General features: G+C 39.5%; 1 protein-coding gene across 1 annotated transcript; it reads left to right on the top strand.

The window, feature by feature from the left end:
- The first annotated feature begins 15086 nt into the window (after window positions 1–15086).
- On the top strand, window positions 15087–16926 carry LOC126395866 (sphingosine 1-phosphate receptor 3). The gene is made up of 2 exons (XM_050053622.1): window positions 15087–15235; window positions 15698–16926. Exon 2 carries the CDS (start codon window positions 15775–15777, stop codon window positions 16918–16920), a length of 1146 nt encoding a protein of 381 aa, XP_049909579.1. The 5' UTR covers window positions 15087–15235; window positions 15698–15774; the 3' UTR covers window positions 16921–16926.
- Window positions 16927–20316: the final 3390 nt, after the last annotated feature.

Below are 20316 nucleotides of genomic sequence, written 5' to 3'. Positions count from 1 at the left end.
CACCAATAGTCAACCCTACAATATCATTGCAATTTCAGTATTGTGGTGATTGGTCAAAAATATTGTGATTGTTGATTTTCTCCATACCGCCAAGCCCTATGGTCAGTACCGGATGAAGCACATTTACATACTGGGCAAAAATTATTATTATTATTATTACTACTACTATTATTATTAGTTAATATATATATATATATGTTTATTGTATTTATTACTAAAAGGAACAAGCGCTAAAGGGGAATCAATACAAATTAACAACTAGCCAACAAAAATAAAAATACATAACAAGCAATAAATGAATATGGTATGAGCAAATTTGCAAATTTCAGCTCTTCTTGTCTTTGTACTATGCCCCAGATGGCATTTGCCTTTTCATTTTTCGCTTACTCAAATGCTCTCAATTTTTTGGTAAGGCAAAAAATAAACAAGTAAATAAAATAGAATAAATAGAATATCCTAAATTGACTGGTAGGTAATATTGTTTGCTTTATTGTATTTATTTATTTATCTGTTTGCATATTTTGTTGTAGCCCACATCAATCTGAGAGTCATTAATATGTACAGTATTTATTTATTTAATGTTTATCTTTCTCAGGACAAGTTTGTGGCATGGACTGACACACCACAGCATTTATATCTCGGGATGGGTCTTTCAAATACACACAACTTAACAGAAAAATACAAAACAGCACAAAACACTGATACAATAAATTACTATAGAACTCGGCACAACATTCATTCATGACTGCGTGGTCAATACATTTCTAAACACGAGAAAATGAGTTTAAATGGGTCTCAGTCATGATCCATTTTTATCTCAGGGTGAGGAGTTCCATGCATGGATACCCTGAACAGACAAAGGTGTCCAAGAAGGGCACCTTACAGCTCCCTATACAGTAGATGCCAGAAACCCTGACAAGTACCACCAAGGACTGAGCATCTTAGGAGCCTGGTTATTTAGGCACTTATGGATGAGTTCGTTATTAGCAGTTATAGTTAAATTAACATGTTTAATTTCTTATGAACATGGCAATGGCGGGATTTCTCTTTGGCTTCCTGTCCTGCATTTTAATTTCATGATTACATATCATCTTTTAGAGGCGTGACTGTCAAAGATGCTCATGACCAAGAAGTTACACATCAACTTAAATGTCTATGTTACTATAAAAGGGTGAGTAAAATAAGCTTTGTAGCTCTGTTAAAGTGGATACACTACCTGCCGCATGCTGTACATTGTTCACACCCACACGACTAAGACCACAGAAGGAGTCAGCTCCTCAGCTGGAGGCTAATAGGTAGGTATTATTTACTGTGATGTTCAGTCGCATGACAGCTGCTGACATTGTGCTGGGGTTAACTCTGTTTTTGTGTCATAAAAAGTACATATGAAATACATATTTGTCATAAATTAATATAAAGACATGAGGAGTGGGGGTAAAATGTTTGAGGATGAGGGACGGACAGAGGGACAGACAGACAGGAAGTCAGTGTCAGTATAAATCACAAGAATTAACTCACAAAAATCACCATTACAAGGAGGACTTTTTTTAGGACATAAAATTAGTCAAGCAAAGTTACATATCAGGATACTGTAACAGTGTACTGTTTGTGAGCTACGTATGACAGAGTACAGTAACAAAATCATTTTAAAAAATATTCAATTTAAGTACTCAATAAAGTTCAAGGATATTAGAAGCATGGTAAATAGTGCATCATATACATAATATTTTAATGATACAGTAAAGTGGTTCAGAGAGGTTTATCAATGGATCAATAAATAATTTAGACCATGCTGCTCATTCAGTCTCCTTTGATCGCACTGACCTTGAGGCTTTGACTTTTTATAGCTGTATCGATCAAATCTTTATAAGGCAGGTTTAAGAGCTTTTTTTCCCCTGCATTTGGTTACAACGCTCAACTTGTTTTCAGAGCTTATAGTGAAAATTTCACTGGCTGTTCTTCATACAGTGCTCGTCTGTTTCTTTGCCCTGACCTCTAGTGGAAAATAGGTGGTACTGTAACTAACCCTGTTTATGTTCTCTAATATTTAAAGGATATCCCAAATTATATGTTTATCTGAGTATGCACAGTGTGGCATTTCATAAATACAATGAATTTCTAAGACTGATGTTAAAGTGACACATATACATATCTGAATATGAGATTAAATGCAAATGAAAATATTTTCTTTACCATTTCAAATAGTTTTCCTCCCAGTGGCTCATTAAAGTAATAAAATCTCACTGGCTGTTCGAAACATTCCCTCCATCCTGATACAGCTTTATCCCTCTGGAGGGCGCTAAAGATTTAAGTATGACTCCTACAGAGTGGAAAAAATGAATTTACTTCAGGCCCTCACAGTGAAATACTGTACAGTGGGTTTAGAAGGCATTTCAGAGGTACTTAATAATTCATAAGTAGTGTTGAATGAGCCCTAAAACATGTTTTGCAGTCGAAGATGTGTTTCTTTCTTTTCTTATTTTAAAATTCTGGTAAAATAATAGAAAGATTATTGAGGCCCTAAAATAAAGAGACTGTGGTAGAGGCTTTTTGTAGGACAAATATACAGCACAAGCCATGTCCTTTGATGTGGGGCAGAGATGGTCTTCAGCAGCTGCTTCCTGGTGGTTTCACTTTTTTCTTTTCATGGGGTTTATTGATGTGATGTGCTTGATGTGATTTGATGTCTTGTAGCGATAAACTTTTGCACGTACAATAGTGGAGCGAGCAGTGACTCTGAAATGTCACAGGAAGCAATAGCTTAAATGAAAGTCCTTGTTTTGTTGTTTTATGAATTTAAACTCTTGTGTCAGAATTTCTTTACGTGACAGTTTGCCATCATTCACTGTTTAGGTTTAAGTTTGCAAAGTGTTATTTTGGATGGGTCTGAAACCATATTTGTTATGGAAATTTATGTAATGTTTTATTCATTTAGTCGCTGTCCCTTCCCTTAACCTTATATAATTAACACTACGCTACAGTAAATGCTTCAGTGAACTACTGACAGGAAGTGACTTAACAAATGAAAAAGCACTGACTTGTGGGTGGGTGATACCAAGGCTATTCAAGAGAAGGCTGAGACACGGGGTCAAACATGGGGGGATTGCACATGAGCAGTAAAATCTGGTCTGCACTTCCTCAAAGGCTCAGTAGATGGCGTGAGACCGCGGAATAAGGGGGATATGCATGCATGTCATTTTCACAGCTTATTATTGGACTGTCACTGGTGGCCTGCGTTGTGAGAATGACAGAGATGCAATTCCGACAACTTAAGGCAGCCGCCGTCCAAAAGTCCAAGCAGACCGCACCAAGCGCACTCCTTGATCGCCTGAGCGGATCCTGCGCTTTTTATCTAGCGCCCCTGCTGTCAACCTCCAGCATCGCAGTTCAAGTTACACTGCGCATGTGCAATCCCCCCATGTTTGACCCTGTGTCTCAGCCTTCTCTTGAATAGCCTTGGGTGATACTCAAGATATTTTGAGGAAGGTTCATTCTCTCATGTCACTATAAGTTCCCTTATGACTCTATTGCAAAATTGTCTTCCTATTTGGCTGCCTATAACTTTTTCCTTCTCAACTCTAACGTCCTGATAGACAGCAAATATTTTAATGAATAGTTCACTGCATATTGTTGAGGGCCAGTTTAATGGTGCCCTGTGTAGTTTTGTTTTCCTAAACAAAAGTTAAGTTTGCCTTCAGTGTTACTCACCAAAATGCACTGTGTGTATCCTTGAGGTCTAACAAATATGCCGAATGCATTTCCTTCCTTTTTAAAGGCTCCATTAGTTTGCATACATGCTAACTAGCCAGCAGTCTTCTTCTTCACTGCATTTGTTGGCGCATTACTGTGTTTCTTGGTGCTGCATTTCCGCCACCTGTAGACCAGGTATCCTCATGCATGTGCATAAGACAGGCGAAGTAGGGACCCACTACTCAATAGCTTTACTGTAGTCAAAAACACCACAAGCTACCTCTAACAATGCATACTAAAAAATGCAAATTAAGATCTGCTGAAATGAGGAACCCAGTGCACATGACTGATTAAGGTTTTAGAGTTATAAGAGCAGTGTGTAAGATTTACGGGGATTTAGTAGTGTAGAATTCCTTCAGTGTTCATTGTTCAGAAGGTTTTTACTAGGGGCCCAATTATCCCCAGAAGTCTCTTCCTCTCCTAAATAAGGTAACCAGGTGATTTAAACCAGTACAAATACTGAATAAAGCAGTTTTACATTATAAATCAGTGATTTTTCCCATGCTGTTTAGTATGTTGCAGATGGCCGCTAACCCAGCTCCTGCTAATGTGTGCTCACCTTTTTTCTCTGATAATTTAAGATCAAGACGTTCAGGAGGTTTTTACTGGGAATTATGCCGAACTATTCGCAGAGGTGTCTTCCTTTTCAAAACAAATGAGCCATTTGAATTGAACCAGTAAAAACACAAGTAAAGCAGTTTCACGTTAAAAAGTGTTTTTTCCAGTGCTCTCCTCATGGAAGGACTGTTAACTCCAGTGGCTGACATGAAAACATGAAAATGCAAATGGCTTAGTTAGGGCTCCCCCCTAGTGAGTACACCAGAAAGGTCATTAGTCAGCAAGATTTCATTGGTTGCTTAGTCACAGAAAAAAAAGTTTCTCTATTGGGAGCTGTGCCTTGTCAAAATTAAACAAAACCTATATGACAAGACCATGTGGAAATTTAATTTGAAAGGACAGACACAGGAAGTGGCCACACTCAGCAGTCAGACAGGCATCATGTTAATTTACAGAGCTGGTACCTGTGGTTATTACACAGGCTGGTTAACATAACATGTTAATGATGATGATAACATGTCGGGCAGGAAAAATTCTTAGTCAGGGGCAGCCCTAGGCCTTATCTAGAGCCAGTGTTTTGTTCAACTGTTCTGGACTACTACAGAAAGATGGTAGTGCAATATGGCGATCTTCATGAATGAGGACCAGCTTCCAATGTAGATATAAACGCCTCATTCCAAAGTAATTCGATTATTTTCGGGTGATTATGCACCAAAGAAAACATACTTATTACATTAAATTCAATTTCTGCTGATATAACCCCCTAAATTCGACACACTGGACTTTTAAATCACAGTCACTACCAATAGCTCTCCTTCAGTTTAGTAAAAAGTATCTCATAAAATATACCCCACTACTGTGTTTAACATAAATATTAAAAAGTAAATATTGAATTATAGAATAATATTTAGATTATTACTAAAGAAAAGTCAGGCCAAATTTGTCTCTAATTTGTGACATCAGCCACTACACTTTGCTGTTAACTGTTGTTATCTCACCACAATCAATTTCTAAAAATGACCTTACTGTGAACTGTTTCTGGTGGTCTCAGTTGTCAGTTAGAGCATGCCGGTGTTAGTCAAGGACAGACAGTTTGCTGTGGAAAATTTACACCCACAAGACAAACTATATAAAGTGTGTGCACACACACACATCACTTCCTGAACTCAAACCCTCCTGAGATGTGACTTCCTGACCCATTAACCTACAGTCCTGCCTGGGTTCCTCTCTCTGTTTCTACTTAGTCACCACCCTGATGATCCTCCAAGGCCCAAGTTGGTACACACAGCGGTCTCGGCTTTGTCTGGCTATATGTGTGTGTGCGTTGTACTTCCACACACAAAGCATTTCTAATGGGACATCCTCTGAGGAAGCTGCGTGACAATGCAGCAACACAATGCAGCTACAAGTTAGACCAGAGGGACTGTTGACGGTAGCACGGTCTGATGTTCTCTGTGGGGTTTCTGAGAGGCTGATGAGGAAACACCTTCAAAACAAAGGGCCTTGGAAAAGCAACAGTTTGTCTGTGACAAGATCTCAAATACAAGGAACAATGTGTGTGACATAACACATGACATAGAAAGCAGCTTATGTACATATACATCAGCCGCTCCGAATTTACTGAGTGCTCCAAATGTTTCACTGTTGATGGAAGACTTTATCCTATTATTATTATCATTATAATTTAAATAATTTATTTGTATAAAATCATATAGTGGTTATATAAAAAGCGGTCATTAATGCACAGGGAAGTGTGCCTGGGTTGCTTAACTGGTAGATAAATACATAAATGCACCTCAAAGAGCAAAACCTTTCAAACCAGTGAAAAACCACATTAGTTTCCATTAACCAAAACTTGAATCAAAATTATAGCAACAGTCTCATGTCATATTAAAGATTTGAGAAAAACCTCCATCTGCACATGGTTACCCTTTATTCTAAGACCTACAATAACAGATTTCGGCCATTTCGGGGCAGCAAAACAAGCTGTAAACACAATACGAAAATAGTATTACCTAAAAAAGCTGATTTAGCGACCTTGTTACCAAACAATTGCACATCCAGCAGATGCCTCACAACACTGTCATTCATTTGGAGTCATGTTTTTGGCCACCTGGCAAATGTAAGTCCAATATTCATTCTCATTTTAGCTCTGTTTTGGTCTCCACCAACCTCTGAGGGAAATGCTAAAGGCTCCACTAGCTAGCTGTTAACTTTGTCTGTCTGCTGTTTAGTGCCGAGCAGGTTATGAACAGTGAGCTTTCAGAGAAATCAACAGTTACTATTCCTAGGGTTAGTTTTGACTGGTACATGGTATACTACTGCAAATTTTAAACAAGCCTACATAAATCACTTTTCACATATTTACTGTTAAAACCATTGATAGGAAAGTGAACTAGCTTAGATAAAGACTGTCTGCAAGTGTATATGAAATACTTCCTAGAAGTAAATCAAGTTCTTTTGAAAGGAGAAGCTGTGTATTTTAACTTCCTGTCTCTTGTGGCTTTCTGACTTGCACGAAAAGGTCCTGGATTATATTAAGGCATTAGAGATGCAGCTCTACGTAGGACCTTTCACTGACTAACACATTACCAGAAGTTCATGACAGCAGGTAGGCTACTGCATCTTTCTCAGTTGCAGACAGTTTGTCAGCTGCCCTCTCGGTCTTTTGTTGGTCGGCACCAGACAATCACTGACTCCAGGACAATCACTCTGCAGTCGTCAGTGGCAGACTAAAGTAAAGTGTGTGTCAGTGTGTGTGGTTTAAGAGGGCCAGAGTCAGGAAGGCACCAGTCATATGGCCTCTAATGAAATATGTATACAGTTTGGGGAAAGGGATACACAGCTGGAAGGTTAACTCGCCATTAAAAGTGTCTAAATCTTGACAAATCCCTCAGCACGTATGACACAATACGTAGACATCTGCAAGGAACTATCACAATAAAGTGAATGTCTCCACGAGGAATCTGCTTTTATAGTTTATTCATATCTATTTTTAACAATGAAGTGATGGAGCCACAATACCTGACAGTGCTGCGTGAGGTATTGTTCTCTTTCAGGGAACTCGGCCTAATTTTATGGCACGGCTAAAATTGGATTTTTGAGAAAATACAATTGGACATTTGGATCTTCCTGCCCTCCCCCGAGGGCAGCTGAAGACCTCGGAGAAATGCCTAATAAGTTTACACGACATCACCTTGTGTCAGCTCATACAAGTGTACTAACTATAGACTTACTACAATCACTGAATCATTTTTTTTAAATTTACAAGTAATTATTTAAGCAATGGCTTAGTAATGTGTTGAAAAGCATCTGATTATCAGAGTTGGAGGGAATAAACAAAAGAAATTGTGTTGTAATGTGGACTGGCACATTCTTCTCTCTGACTGTTGAGCTATAGATGCCACAAAGCTGTGGCTGTTGTTTGCACGTTACTAGCCTTGGTAGCTACATTAGCTTTACAGTTAGNCTGTAAAGCCCTGTGAGGCAAATTGTGATTTGTGATATTGGGCTTTATAAATAAAATTGATTGATTGATTGATGATTGACAAATCGTTTTACAAACCTGTTGATGCCACATGTGAACAATATCTTGTGGTAAGTTTCTTTAACCCTTTCATATTTTTTTAAAGTAATGTCCTGTATCTGTTGCAGCAAATGTGGCAAGAAAAACAAAACAATCTGACAGTTTCTTCCCCATTTTTACTTCAAAAGAGGAAATTGATTCCCCCCAAAATTAAGGTGAGTACAAAGATTTAAAACGGCCTATATTATGGTGGCTATGTATTTTCTGGGGAGCCCATTACCTCTTTTGTGGAAAGGGCAAGTGCTGACCTTTGCATCAGGACCACCTGCTTTGTTTCTCCCTTGTTTTCATAGGGATATTTTATATCTCAGGAGCAACAACAGAGCCAACGTCATGCTCAGCTTAACTGCTTTAAAATCTGTGGATATGTGAGGTACATATACCGGCATGCATGCATCCGGCATGTGCATCCATCACCTGGATGCAGAGCAGGAGTTTGTAGTCTAGCCTAATGTACAACTACATTTAATCAGTCAGGCTATAATGGTTTCCTGTACACTTACTATGCGATATACTAATTTCCAAGCTAACTGAAGAGCAGATTTATTGATCCCATCAACAGGAAGCAAACAAACAGATTGTTTATCCTTCTTGAGAAGCCTAAATCATACTAGTAATATGACTGGCCCTAAATAAAAAGTTATACTGAGTTTAACTGTGTCGCTATGAGACACAAACAAAAATACTGCATAATGTTGAGCAGCAACACCTACCATGCTGTGGCAACACTGCTGCATCCAGTGGACCTAAATGGACATACAAGACATTGATCCAACTAAAATCTACTTTAGATAATCTTATTATATAAAACTAATGTTGTCTGACTAGTGCAGATAAACAATATGAACCTGTTAAATGAGGCTTTTGTCTGGTTTAAAATATGCTCTTATGGTTTTCACACTGAACAGCAGTGAAGACAGAAACATCGATTTGTAATGCATTTTAAGCTGAGTCAATAATTTTATGCACCTCCCTAGTAATTGCCTGCAACATTATAAGTATTGAAATATTGGTTTTGGTTGGTTTCATGATGATTTTAAAGTTTTGTCATACAAAAACGTTAACGTTCACCCTTTTATTGCTGTTTAAGTAGGTGTACATTAACTGGTTTTGAGCCTTCTGTAAGTATGTTTAAACACATAGGTCTTCCTCCTTGGTTACATTGTGGTGATGACACCTACAGATAACATCAGCTTTTTAGTGGGTTAAACTAACAATAGAGTTTCTCCGCATCAGCAAAAGCTGCAGAGGAGTTAAGGTGAAAGTGCAGGTGTAGGTTTGCCACCTACTGCCACGAATTTAGATGATGAGGTTAAAGTGGAGCTGCTTGAATCGCTGCCAAAACTATGAAAATAGAATCCAGGTTTTTGTTTTTTAAATGATTCTCATATATTTATTTTTGTATCATATGCTGGACTATGTTTAGTCTAAGTGATGTACATAATAATGAAAAAGATGAGAGGAGTTGTTGGGAAAAACAACTGAATGAAAGATTAATAAATATATTGCATGTAAGACAGTGATATTAGAGGTTATATATGAACTTTGCCCTCTCCCCCACAGACTCCAGACTTTTCCCTGGTTAACGACAATGTAATAGCAATCCACTCAGCAGTAAAGCAGGCAATGACCAATGACTGCCGGACATCAATACAACAAGCTATGAGTACTGCAGACTTAATGGGCCTGAGAGAGAAAAGCCCGACCTCGTGATAAATGGACTATGGACGATTACGGCACACTTCACATTAACTGTCTGGAAGGCCAAAGCAATTGCACTCAACAAAAAGGAAACGGTTTTGCTTCGCTTCCTAATGCAGTTGTGGTCAAGCAGCCTGACTGACAACTTATCAGGGTAAAAAAAAAAAATTCTCAAGATAAGCAAAAGTCAAGACATTATAAAAATAAACACCAGAGGCTGTATTTACATTAAAGCACTGCTGTAAAAACATTTTGAATGTCATCACTCTATTAAAAAGGTGTTCCTAGGGGTTATCAGTGTTATTGGTTAGAAGACTACTGCTGATATTACCGTACCTTATTGAAGGGCCATTAGCAAAACTATACGTATTCATTACAACAGTGCTGTGGTTAACATGCAGTTATATTCAGGAAAAGATCGTGTTTTGGCTAAAACCACCCATGTTTGGGGGAGCAAACGCTGCTGCAAATGCAGCAATGTGTTACTAAAAGTCACCTGCGTTTGGGGGCACAACAGCTGCTGGAAATACAGCCATGTGTCGCTAATGAACACCCTGTGTTGTTTTTTGTTGGTGTCAAGCAGTGGTCTGCAGCTTGGCAAGTGCCCAGATGTCACGGCATCCACCATCCCCCTCCCTCTTCCGATGACTACGTCGCCGCATAACAACAAACAGAAGTAACAGGAGCCTTCTGACCTATATCAATCATGCCGATAACCACTATTTTTGCGTATTTAATTGAGTGATGCATTCAAAAACCTCGTATCTGAGTGCAAGAGTTCCCCACATAGCTGCAACAGTAACCCAACATAATTAGAACACTTCTACATGTTGCACGCCACAAAATCTTATCTAAGTTTGACCACTTCTCTGTAAGTTCTGCTAAATCAAGTTAATGATATTATCTTCATGCAAAGGGAAATTTTCTTCAACTAAATGTATCAAGTTCTAAAAAGGCTGAAAGGAGCACATACTGCACATGGTACCAAACCAAACAAAAATGTACCATTGTCTGATAAGGTGTCAGTTGTGGCTAACGACTTCAGTTTTTGCTGCCTTTTGTGTTTTCAGCTGGGATAGTGCCACAAAAAGCAATTTGTTTTTACTGAGACATCACTGTGTTTCCAGCCATTATTGTGCCACCAAAAGTGGTTGGTTTTTACTGAGACATTGCTGCATTTCCTGCCAGTATCGTGCCACAAAACTGGGTAATCTAAGCCTAGTGACTTTTGTGCCTAAACATTTATTCTGGTGATGGGTTGTAAGATGTGTTCTTTTTTGCTGCTTGTTCTTGTGATAATAAGGAGGCTGAAATGTGAGGCCTCAAGTTGATTGCGTTGATTTGTAACACCTGTCGTAGTTGGTATAACTGCCAGTCAGGCAACTGTAGTTTGTTGATCTTTATAAGTTGAAATAAATGCATTAGATTAATCAATGTGCGGCCAACCATTAACCTTTTTAAAAGTTGCCTCATTAGACAGTGGTACCAGAAGAGAGACTTATTTCAAAATGCTACCTCAGTAAAAATCTACACATGGGAATCTTAAATGTTGGTGTTGGTTTGCATGGTATTATTATAATATAGCCAATATTTTGTTGCCATATGCATGTATGTGGAGGTGAGGAAAATATTACGTGCGCTAACATGCAGCAGAGCAGGCAGTAACCTTGGCTGGGAAGCATGCAATTATCACGGAAGCCCTTGAAATGAGTCTAGTGCCAAAAAACTGTGGCTTCTGGGTTTTTTTCCATGTTCAGTGTTAAGTGATTTCAGTCCATTACATTTATCCTCATTCGTTAATGTCAGCCAGTTTAAAGTGGATAGTATGTTGAGGAGCCAACGTAGTACTATGAAGTCAGACACATTGGCAGAACTGAAATGAAACCAACCGATTAATATCTGCTCTGGAAACAAATGGAAAATTAAAAGCTCTGCACTTAATGGTGAAAGAACTGGGGGTAAGAGCACTAAATATCCCTGCAGCAAAAGGAAGTGACAGAACTTAAGACCTATTTCTGTTTGTGTGGCCTTCTAAAGTTGGCAGATCCCAGACTAAACTGTGCCACAGCTGAAATTATGCCTCAGTAACGTCTCGAAGGCCTTGTTCTGTTAAGTTGCATGCAAGAGACCGCCGTGCCTAGAAATACTGCCGCCACAAAGCCACAGGGCAGGAGGGGACTGTCCGCCTCAGATTTCTAGCCCAGACTCTCGGGGTGTGTTTTTGCCTCAAAATGGCGGGGGTGAAATTAAAGGCAGGGTTTACATGTAATTGCACATGGATGTGCCCACTGCCCACGGCTTTGACCCCAGCTCCTGCGCTCTAATGAAGGGTTGAGAGATTGAACACGGCAAACCCTGGCAAAGTAATGGCTGCAGTCATGCCGGCCAAATAGATTTTGTAATGTGCTTATAGTACTAAAGCACGGGGCCCTTATCATTATTCTATCCGGCCATTCTCATGTAACCATTAGTTCCCTGCTTTGAATGAGACACTATTATGCTACCACACAAATTGCATTACAATCAATTATGAATGATCTTAGGAGACTTTATACATGTAGGCATTTGTGAGTCTGCACTGGTTTTATATTGCATTAAGATTAATAATGAATATTTTGATATGATCATGCCCTGAGTCAAGTTAGTTAAATGCTTTGTATACAGACAGCAAGCAGATCCTGTACAAAGCTCTGTAAATAAAAAAGATATATATGTCTTTGTGTACTTCAATTTAATGCTACTTAATGCCCAGTACATTTCAGGGCAAATATTACTATTTACTACATCTACTTGACAGCTTTAACATTGGTTATTGGTTGCAGGCTAAGATTTTGCAAACAAAACGTTGTATTCATCCTAACAAATAAAAGATAAAGTAATATAGATAAAAAATATCCAACTGTATATAAAGCAGCACTAGTTAATATTAATTAAATAATGTGAAATATAATAATATAGACTGACAAGGGACATTCTAAAGTGCATTTTGGCTGTACTTTTACTTACTTTGCTTTGTTACTGGATACTTCTACAGTGTGGTATTGCTACTTTCACTCAAATAAAGCATGTGAATACTTCTTCCAACCACTGTCAACGTCACACAGACACTGTAGGCCTATACTGTATAAGGTCCAGCGCAGGCTGTAGTTAAGCAGTGGAAACTTTCCCCGAGGAATGGTTTTACCAGCTGTGAGGCTCTAAGGGAAGGAAGGCTTTATTGTACAGTACTTTCAAATAAGGGGTTGCAGCTTGTAGCTTTATACTTAAATAATATAGGTTTATAATAGCAGGAAATCACACATGGGGTGCATTGATGATTTAGGGGAGACGTACAGCTCCTGATACTGGAAAATGGCAGCTATAGACAGCTTTAATTACTGTCCTGCTGACAAAGATGACAGGAAAGTTCAGCCACGCTCAAACCAAAAAAGTGGTTGCCTACAAAGTAGTGAGGGTGGTCCTGCAAAAGTGAAAACCCTCCACCCATGCTCCTCTTCAGTAGTCTATGAATACACATAGACATAGACTCACTCTGACCACATATTATGGGTTTCTACTTGCTGATGGTTTCACATTTGGCTCAAAGTTTATGTAAATGCAGATGCGAGCCCCACATCACTGTAGTTTGCTGAAAAACCCAAGGTTTTTCCAACCATGTTCCCGGTCTGTTAATCCAGCTGCCTTTACGTGGACCCACTCTGTGATTGGTCCCAGATTTGCTGTGGGTCCAGAGTAACTATTTGGCTTTCTCCCTGAGATTTTCCCATTGCTGCTGGCACTGTGCGACCTGCAGGAAACGACTGAGAATTGTGACTGTAACAATGCTTATGGACAAATGCCAGACCACAGCTGTTTATTCAACCACACAAAACATTCCTCAGGGTTAATAACCACAGACACTGGAAGAGATCTACTATTTAATGATTTGGTCTGTGACACAGTACAATATGTGCTTAGTTTGGGGAAAATTGCAAGCAGCAAAATGTGTGGCACTGTATAAAGAAAAGCAATAAGATTCTTAGCGTTTGAGTCATATTCACATAGTGCACGGCGCTCATGACTCAATTATTCTTGGTGCAATTTCTGGATTTTTGTTTGGAAATAAAGTTTATTGTTTCAGTCACATTTTGGTCATTTTATGTTTAGTTTCAGTCAGGGAAGTCTAAAAATCTCTGCAGTGTAGATTCCACTTCGTCACATCTCTTTCAAAGAGTCATCATCTGTCTTTCTGCCTCCCAGACTCTCTGAGTCCCTCTCCTTATTGCCAGCCCTGCCCATCCTTCCTGGATATGAGGTCACGACAGAAGGACCAGAACAAAGGATGGACTGCAGTCATCTTAACTTAAACTCTTACTGCATATTGTATGCTCGCCCTTTCTCTTTTTTTGTCCATGTCAAGCAGGAACGCAGCAGGGAAATTCAGCTATTACTGTTCAGACTATAGGCTTTTGTTACTGTTAGCGCTATTTAAAATGTGTAAAGTAAATCTACAGGACAGGGCTTTTGTTGCATTGTTGAAATTTGTCCAAACTTTGTACATAATATATTACTGTGCATTTAATTTAGTTACTAGAGAGTATGGAGTTAGTTTTTCAAGTCTTTAATCTAATTCTTATTTAATTGTAATTGTTTTCTTTATTTGTGTCCTTTCTTTCCTTCTTTTAATTACCAGAACATATTTTCTGAATTTTGTCTTGCATTCCAAGTAAACTATATTATATATATATTCATCTATTCCATCCATTAATGTAAGAAAGCTAACATTACTTATATTTTATATGAATCAAACATCCAAGTGAGCTAGTATATTTTAAGATAGCTAGTCTGTTTGAATTATTTTTAGCAGTTAGGGACTGTTCGTTATATATGGGGGGGCTCAGGGAAAAATACATGTAGCTTTGGGGAGTGTAAAAAAACAAACAAAAAAAAACAACTAAGTGGCACTTGGCCACCCCCTCCTCTGACAACTAACAGTTAAAGAACATTCCCTTAGCTAATAGCTAACTAGCTAACTTACCTAACCCTCAGATAGCACGCTAGCTAAATTACATTATTCTCACTCACAGACTCAAAAGCCTTTTAAGCAAAGGAACACAATTCACTTATATGAGCCAATTTCTGACTCATATATGTCAAGACAAATGACAGACTTGAGGAGATACAGTTAGCTTAATGCCTGAACAGATAAGAAATGCTAACTAACGTTAGGCTAATTGTCATTTCCACACAACATAGTGGAAAGGGAATTCAGTTATTATAGAAACTATACTTTTAGGACTCTGTAACATATTCCTGAGGGACTTTTAACATGTCTGGGATATTATTACCGCAACATTATGAGTTTCCACATACCTCCTGCTTCATGAATTGAACTGACCCTTCAGCCGCCCCTGCTGCTCCTTGCCCGGGCTGAGGGAGGGGGGAGAGGGGGGAGTGACTTCCAGCCAACCGTCGACATCTCCGGAGTCTAGAGATCAGTAAAAGATGAGAAGCTGCTCTCCTCCGCTGAGCCGAGGGACACGGGACTAAAGTTCAACATTTAACCGAGAAAACACGGAGAGTCGACTACTCAGCAATGAAATGTATGTCTCTCAGTGTGCAGTGCACTTTCAACTAAACTCTGGCTGCGAGCATCCCACGGTAAGTTGCGTTAAAGCTGTCATCTGGGGGGAAAGTAAACTGCTCGACTCGGCACAAATCAGCTAATTACATCGAATTTACTGTAAAGTGGAATTAATAATGTCTATTGTAGCCTATGTGATTGCGACAAAAAATAAATTTAAGTTAATGTATAAAAAGCCGAGAAAATGGTTAATTTAAACTTTTAAATGTGTTTCTGGTAGTTTGGGCAATGGTCCAAGGTTCCTTTGTAAACAAACAAACAGCATGTTGTGTGTTTGAAGGTGTAGACTGCATGTTTGAACGGGTATTTCAAGTCTTAAAAACCTCTTTTTTTCCATAGGAATGAAGAAAACTAGATTATTCAGTTAAAATCCATCATATAAAACCATCAATTTCTGTATTTGATAAATACAATATGTTGAGATATAATTTGGCCACTTCCTGGAATAACACTTCAATTCATCACATCTTCCACTGCAGTTGAACACGGTGGATCTGCTGACACTGGACTCCTTGCTCACTCCTGACATCCAGTGTCAGCAGCCGGTGCTTTGAAGATGATCAACCCTCAGATATACCTCCACTACAACTACACAGGAAAGCTGGACCACCGGCCCAGCGTTGGCGCAAGCCCTGGCACCGTGGACACCAAGACCATCGTGTTCCTCATCATATGCAGCTTCATTGTCCTGGAGAACCTCACCGTGCTGGTGGCCATATGGAGAAACCACAGGTTCCACAACCGCATGTACTTCTTCATCGGCAACCTGGCTCTGTGCGACATGCTGGCTGGAGTGGCCTACCTGGTCAACCTGCTCCTGTCAGGAGAGAAGACCCTGCAGCTCTCGACTGCTCTCTGGTTTGTCAGAGAGGGAAGCATGTTTGTAGCGCTTGGTGCGTCCATTTTCAGTCTCCTGGCTATTGCTATAGAGCGACACCTGACTATGATCAAAATGAGGCCTTATGATGCCAACAAGAACTACAGAGTGTTTCTGCTCATAGGGACCTGCTGGCTGATCGCCATATGTCTTGGAGCTTTGCCTATTCTGGGCTGGAACTGCCTGGACAACCTCCCTGATTGCTCCACAGTCCTCTCTCTCTATTCCAAGAAGTATGTAGCTTTCTGTATCACAGTTTTCATGGTTTTGCTCTTAGCCATGTCAGTCCTTTATGCCCGTATCTACATCCTGGTGAAGTCCAGCAGCCGAAAGGTGAGCAAGCACAGAAACTCAGAGCACGCAATGTCCCTTCTGCGCACTGTCATCATTGTAGTCGGGGTCTTCATCGCGTGCTGGACACCCATCTTCGTCCTGCTCCTGGTGGATGTGGCATGTCAGCAGCGTTGTCCCATCCTTTACAAGGCTGACTGGTTCATTGGACTGGCTGTGCTCAACTCAGCCATGAACCCAATCATTTACACCCTGGCCAGCCGCGAGATGAGACGGGCCTTCCTGGGTCTGGTGTGTGCTGTTTGCTACAAGGGGAAGGCCTCTGTGACCGGCAGCGCTAACAGGCAGTCTCTGGAGCCCAGCCGCAGCAGGAGCAAGTCGTGGAGCAGCCAGAACAACCCCAACCAGAACCATCAGAGCTCCAGGCAGACGGAGCTGGAGAAGGGGCAGGGGACCGGCACGGGCCATGGCGAGGTCTCAGTGGTGGCAGGAGGGGCTGCTCAGGCCGTCATTGAGAGTGACAGGAAAGACTAAATGATTGGAGCAAGATATCTACAGGAGGGAGGTGAGCACTGGTGGACTCAGGAGACCACCTATTTTGGTGCCCCCATGCTTGAACAAACACTGCAGAAGTGTCCTTTCAGATGCCTCTATGGAGGATAAAACATGAGTGCCCTCTAGGGTGACCCTCCAGTGGAGAAAACGCAATAAAGTGCCCTCCAAGGTGGCCTTAAAATTAAGAAAAAATGATGCAGTGCCACACAGGCTGCCCTACGTGCTAGAAAACATTCTGTGCGCTGGTGCCCTTTTTATTCTCATTTTACCCCTGCCCTTAAGACAGCCTGAGTCCACCACTGAAGGTGAGGGTGATGCTATTGTTTAAGCTCATGGGCTTGTGCAGTGGCCAGAATTGGTGACGAAAAGGAATTTGAGTTGTGACTGAATCAGAGTGAAGGATATCTTAGACTGCAGGGCAGTGGTTTCTCCTTTGTGCTTGATATTGATATATATGCATCATCCATACTTGGGAAGCGCATTAAAATGGCCACTCTTGGCATTAGACTGACTAATTTATGAGGCCAATTTGTTCAACAACACAATCAATATCACCTCTTTGTGAAGTACAGGTCATATTTCAGCAGAGGCCAGTGAGAAACACGTATCTCCAGATTTGGTCATTTTATGGTTAAATCTTTTTAAGAACATTAATCATCTAAAAAACCATTGGATCATCTGAAAAATATGCATCGTCACAAAGCTGGAAAAAGGCAGTTTTTCTTAGCTCATGCAAAGTGGATGTTTCAGAGTACGTGGTTTTCACAGGTCAGTGACAGTTTGCAAATGAATGGTGCTCTAACCCTCTAAAGAAAAAACATTTACCTCTGTGGTTACAGATGTGACCGTCCAAGACAAACAAGACGTGAAAACTCACATGCGATGAATTAAAGTGCAATTAATTTACTGCAAAATGATGTAATGAAGAATGATTGTAGACAATTATTAGTGTAATGACCAACAATTATTTATTATTCAATGTAGTCTGCTCTGTAATTTTGTATTTACTCAGCATTACTACAGTATACTGTGCAGTTACTGTAATGAAAACTGCATTATAAGTCGTATATGTATATAAATGAGATAATAGCACATGCTGAACCAGCTACTCTTTTCATTATATAAGAAGCCTCATGTTCAAACTGCATCCGTTATCTGTTGTGAATTAATGTAGCTCATGCAGTGCATTCAACATCATTATTTTTAGATAATACCAGGGCTCCACCTGCTGGTTAACAGTGGTAGTACATGCAAAACATGCTGCATGTACAGTACAGAATCTTTTCACTGTATGTTTGTTTAATATAATTATTCCAGAAGTAGAAAAGCTTGTATCAACTTAAAAAGCATGAAGCTGGTAAACTGAAGTAAGAGGCATGTGAATGCAGCATGTGAAATAGAAATAGTTTATGACGTGCAGCTATTTAAATGATGCAAAATATTAGCTTTGACACAATAAAGGTAAAAAACGTGTAAACTGAATAAGGATGATTCACCTGATCACGTCGTGTTGCAGTGTCTCCCTCATTCCTTTGGGAAAATTACTTAAAGGGACAGTGTGTGAGATTTAGGGGGATTTAGAGGCATGTAGCAGAGAGGATTGCAGATTGCAACCAGCTAAAACGTCTCCCGGTTAGAATTCCTTTCGTGTTGATTGTTTAGGAGGTTGTTAGCAGAAGCCAAATTATCCACAGAGGTCTCCTCTTCAAATCGGTGTTTCTCCAACCCTGTTCAGCTCTTTGCAGACAGGCCGCTAGCCCAGCACCTACTGATGTGTGCTCCCCTTTTTTTCTCTGATAACTTAAGATCCAGATGTTCAGGACGTTTTTACCAGGAGACGAATTATCTGCAGAGGTCTCTTCCTCTCCAAAACAAACAGATCTTAATTTTCTACTGATTTTAACCAGTAAAAACACTGAAAAGCAGTTTCACTAAAAAAAAACCATGGTGGTGCAACATGGCGAACTCTGTAGACGGTAACCTACTCCGTATGATGATACAAACATCTCATTCTAAGGTATACAAATACATGCCAATTCTTATTTTCATGTGATTATACACTAAAGAAAACATACTTATTAAATTATATTTGATTTCTGCAAATATATCCTCCTAAATCCTACACACTGAAGCTTTAAAAGTTGACTCGCTTAAATTACAAATACATATATATTATTTTCTCACGTTTGTTGTGGTATCAAGCTATGCAGGTAGTTTTGATTTTGTATGTCCAGGTCCATCCACTTTGGAGATTTCTGCAGCTACCACAATACAATAGAGGTGAATTAATTTTTGAACGTGTTGCTTACAGCATTGAACAATAACTTTAAAAATATTCACCTGCAACATCTTTTTCCTGACACAGCATCCCTGTTACTCCGAAGATCTCACTGTGAATAGTTCTCATTAGAAGTCTGTTCTGTCCAGGATAATCCAGAATAACAAGAACAGTGTTTATGGATGTATTTTTAAAATCTAGTTTTCAATGCCTTCAGTATGAGTAATTAAATTCCATTCACCTCTATTGTATGGGGATGAAGGCAAAAGTCCCAGAAACAAGTATCTCAAAATCTGAGCTGAAATAAACCAAACCTATCTGCATGACAAAATGTAATTAGAATTTAAAAACTGTGGTGACACTATTGCTTAATGCTGCATCTACCATAAACTGAATGTTATTACAGCAGATACAAGAGAGATTCTACACATTCACGGTTTTATTGCCAACAGTCATACAGAATAATGATAAACCCATACAACCAAAAGATTAAATCTGTAAACATCATTTGGACTTCTTTGTTTTTATTTCCTTTTTTCAACTATACCTGTTCCAAAATAGTGAGTTTCTGTGTGATTCCCTCCGACAAAGATTTTTATTTAGAATCTGGAAATGATACATTTAGAATATATAATAGAGAGGGAGGGAGGGAGGGAGGGAGGGAGAGAAAGGAGACAGATAGAGAGAGGAAACAGTAGTCTCAAGCAGCAACACGCAGCAGGGCAAAACACAACCTCTAGTGAACAGGCATGCCCCATTGAAGATCAGCTATTGCACTTTGAAGAGAGAGAGAAAGAGAAATAAAAATACCATTTGTACAAATAAAAGGCACATTTTCATCAACAGAAATCTGGAAAGAAGCCATGTTCTTTTTGTGTCCCACTGTGTTTGGTTGTAGAATTTCTTTACGCCTCACAGCTAATCATGTTATCAGAGAGATTCAAGTATGGAGTTGTTTCTGCAATATATATATATACATATATATATATATATATATATATATGCTGTCCTTAACTTTTCTCATTTTGCCAAGGTAATTCGATACCAAATTGTAACCCATTCTTTTAAGGGGTGTGCATAAGAGCGACATCACACCT

The sequence above is a fragment of the Epinephelus moara genome, chromosome 9 (genome assembly GCF_006386435.1).
Source record: "Epinephelus moara isolate mb chromosome 9, YSFRI_EMoa_1.0, whole genome shotgun sequence".
Lineage (NCBI taxonomy): Eukaryota > Metazoa > Chordata > Actinopteri > Perciformes > Serranidae > Epinephelus > Epinephelus moara.
Note: the sequence above shows the minus strand (reverse complement) of the source record. Positions and strands in the feature narration are given on the sequence as shown.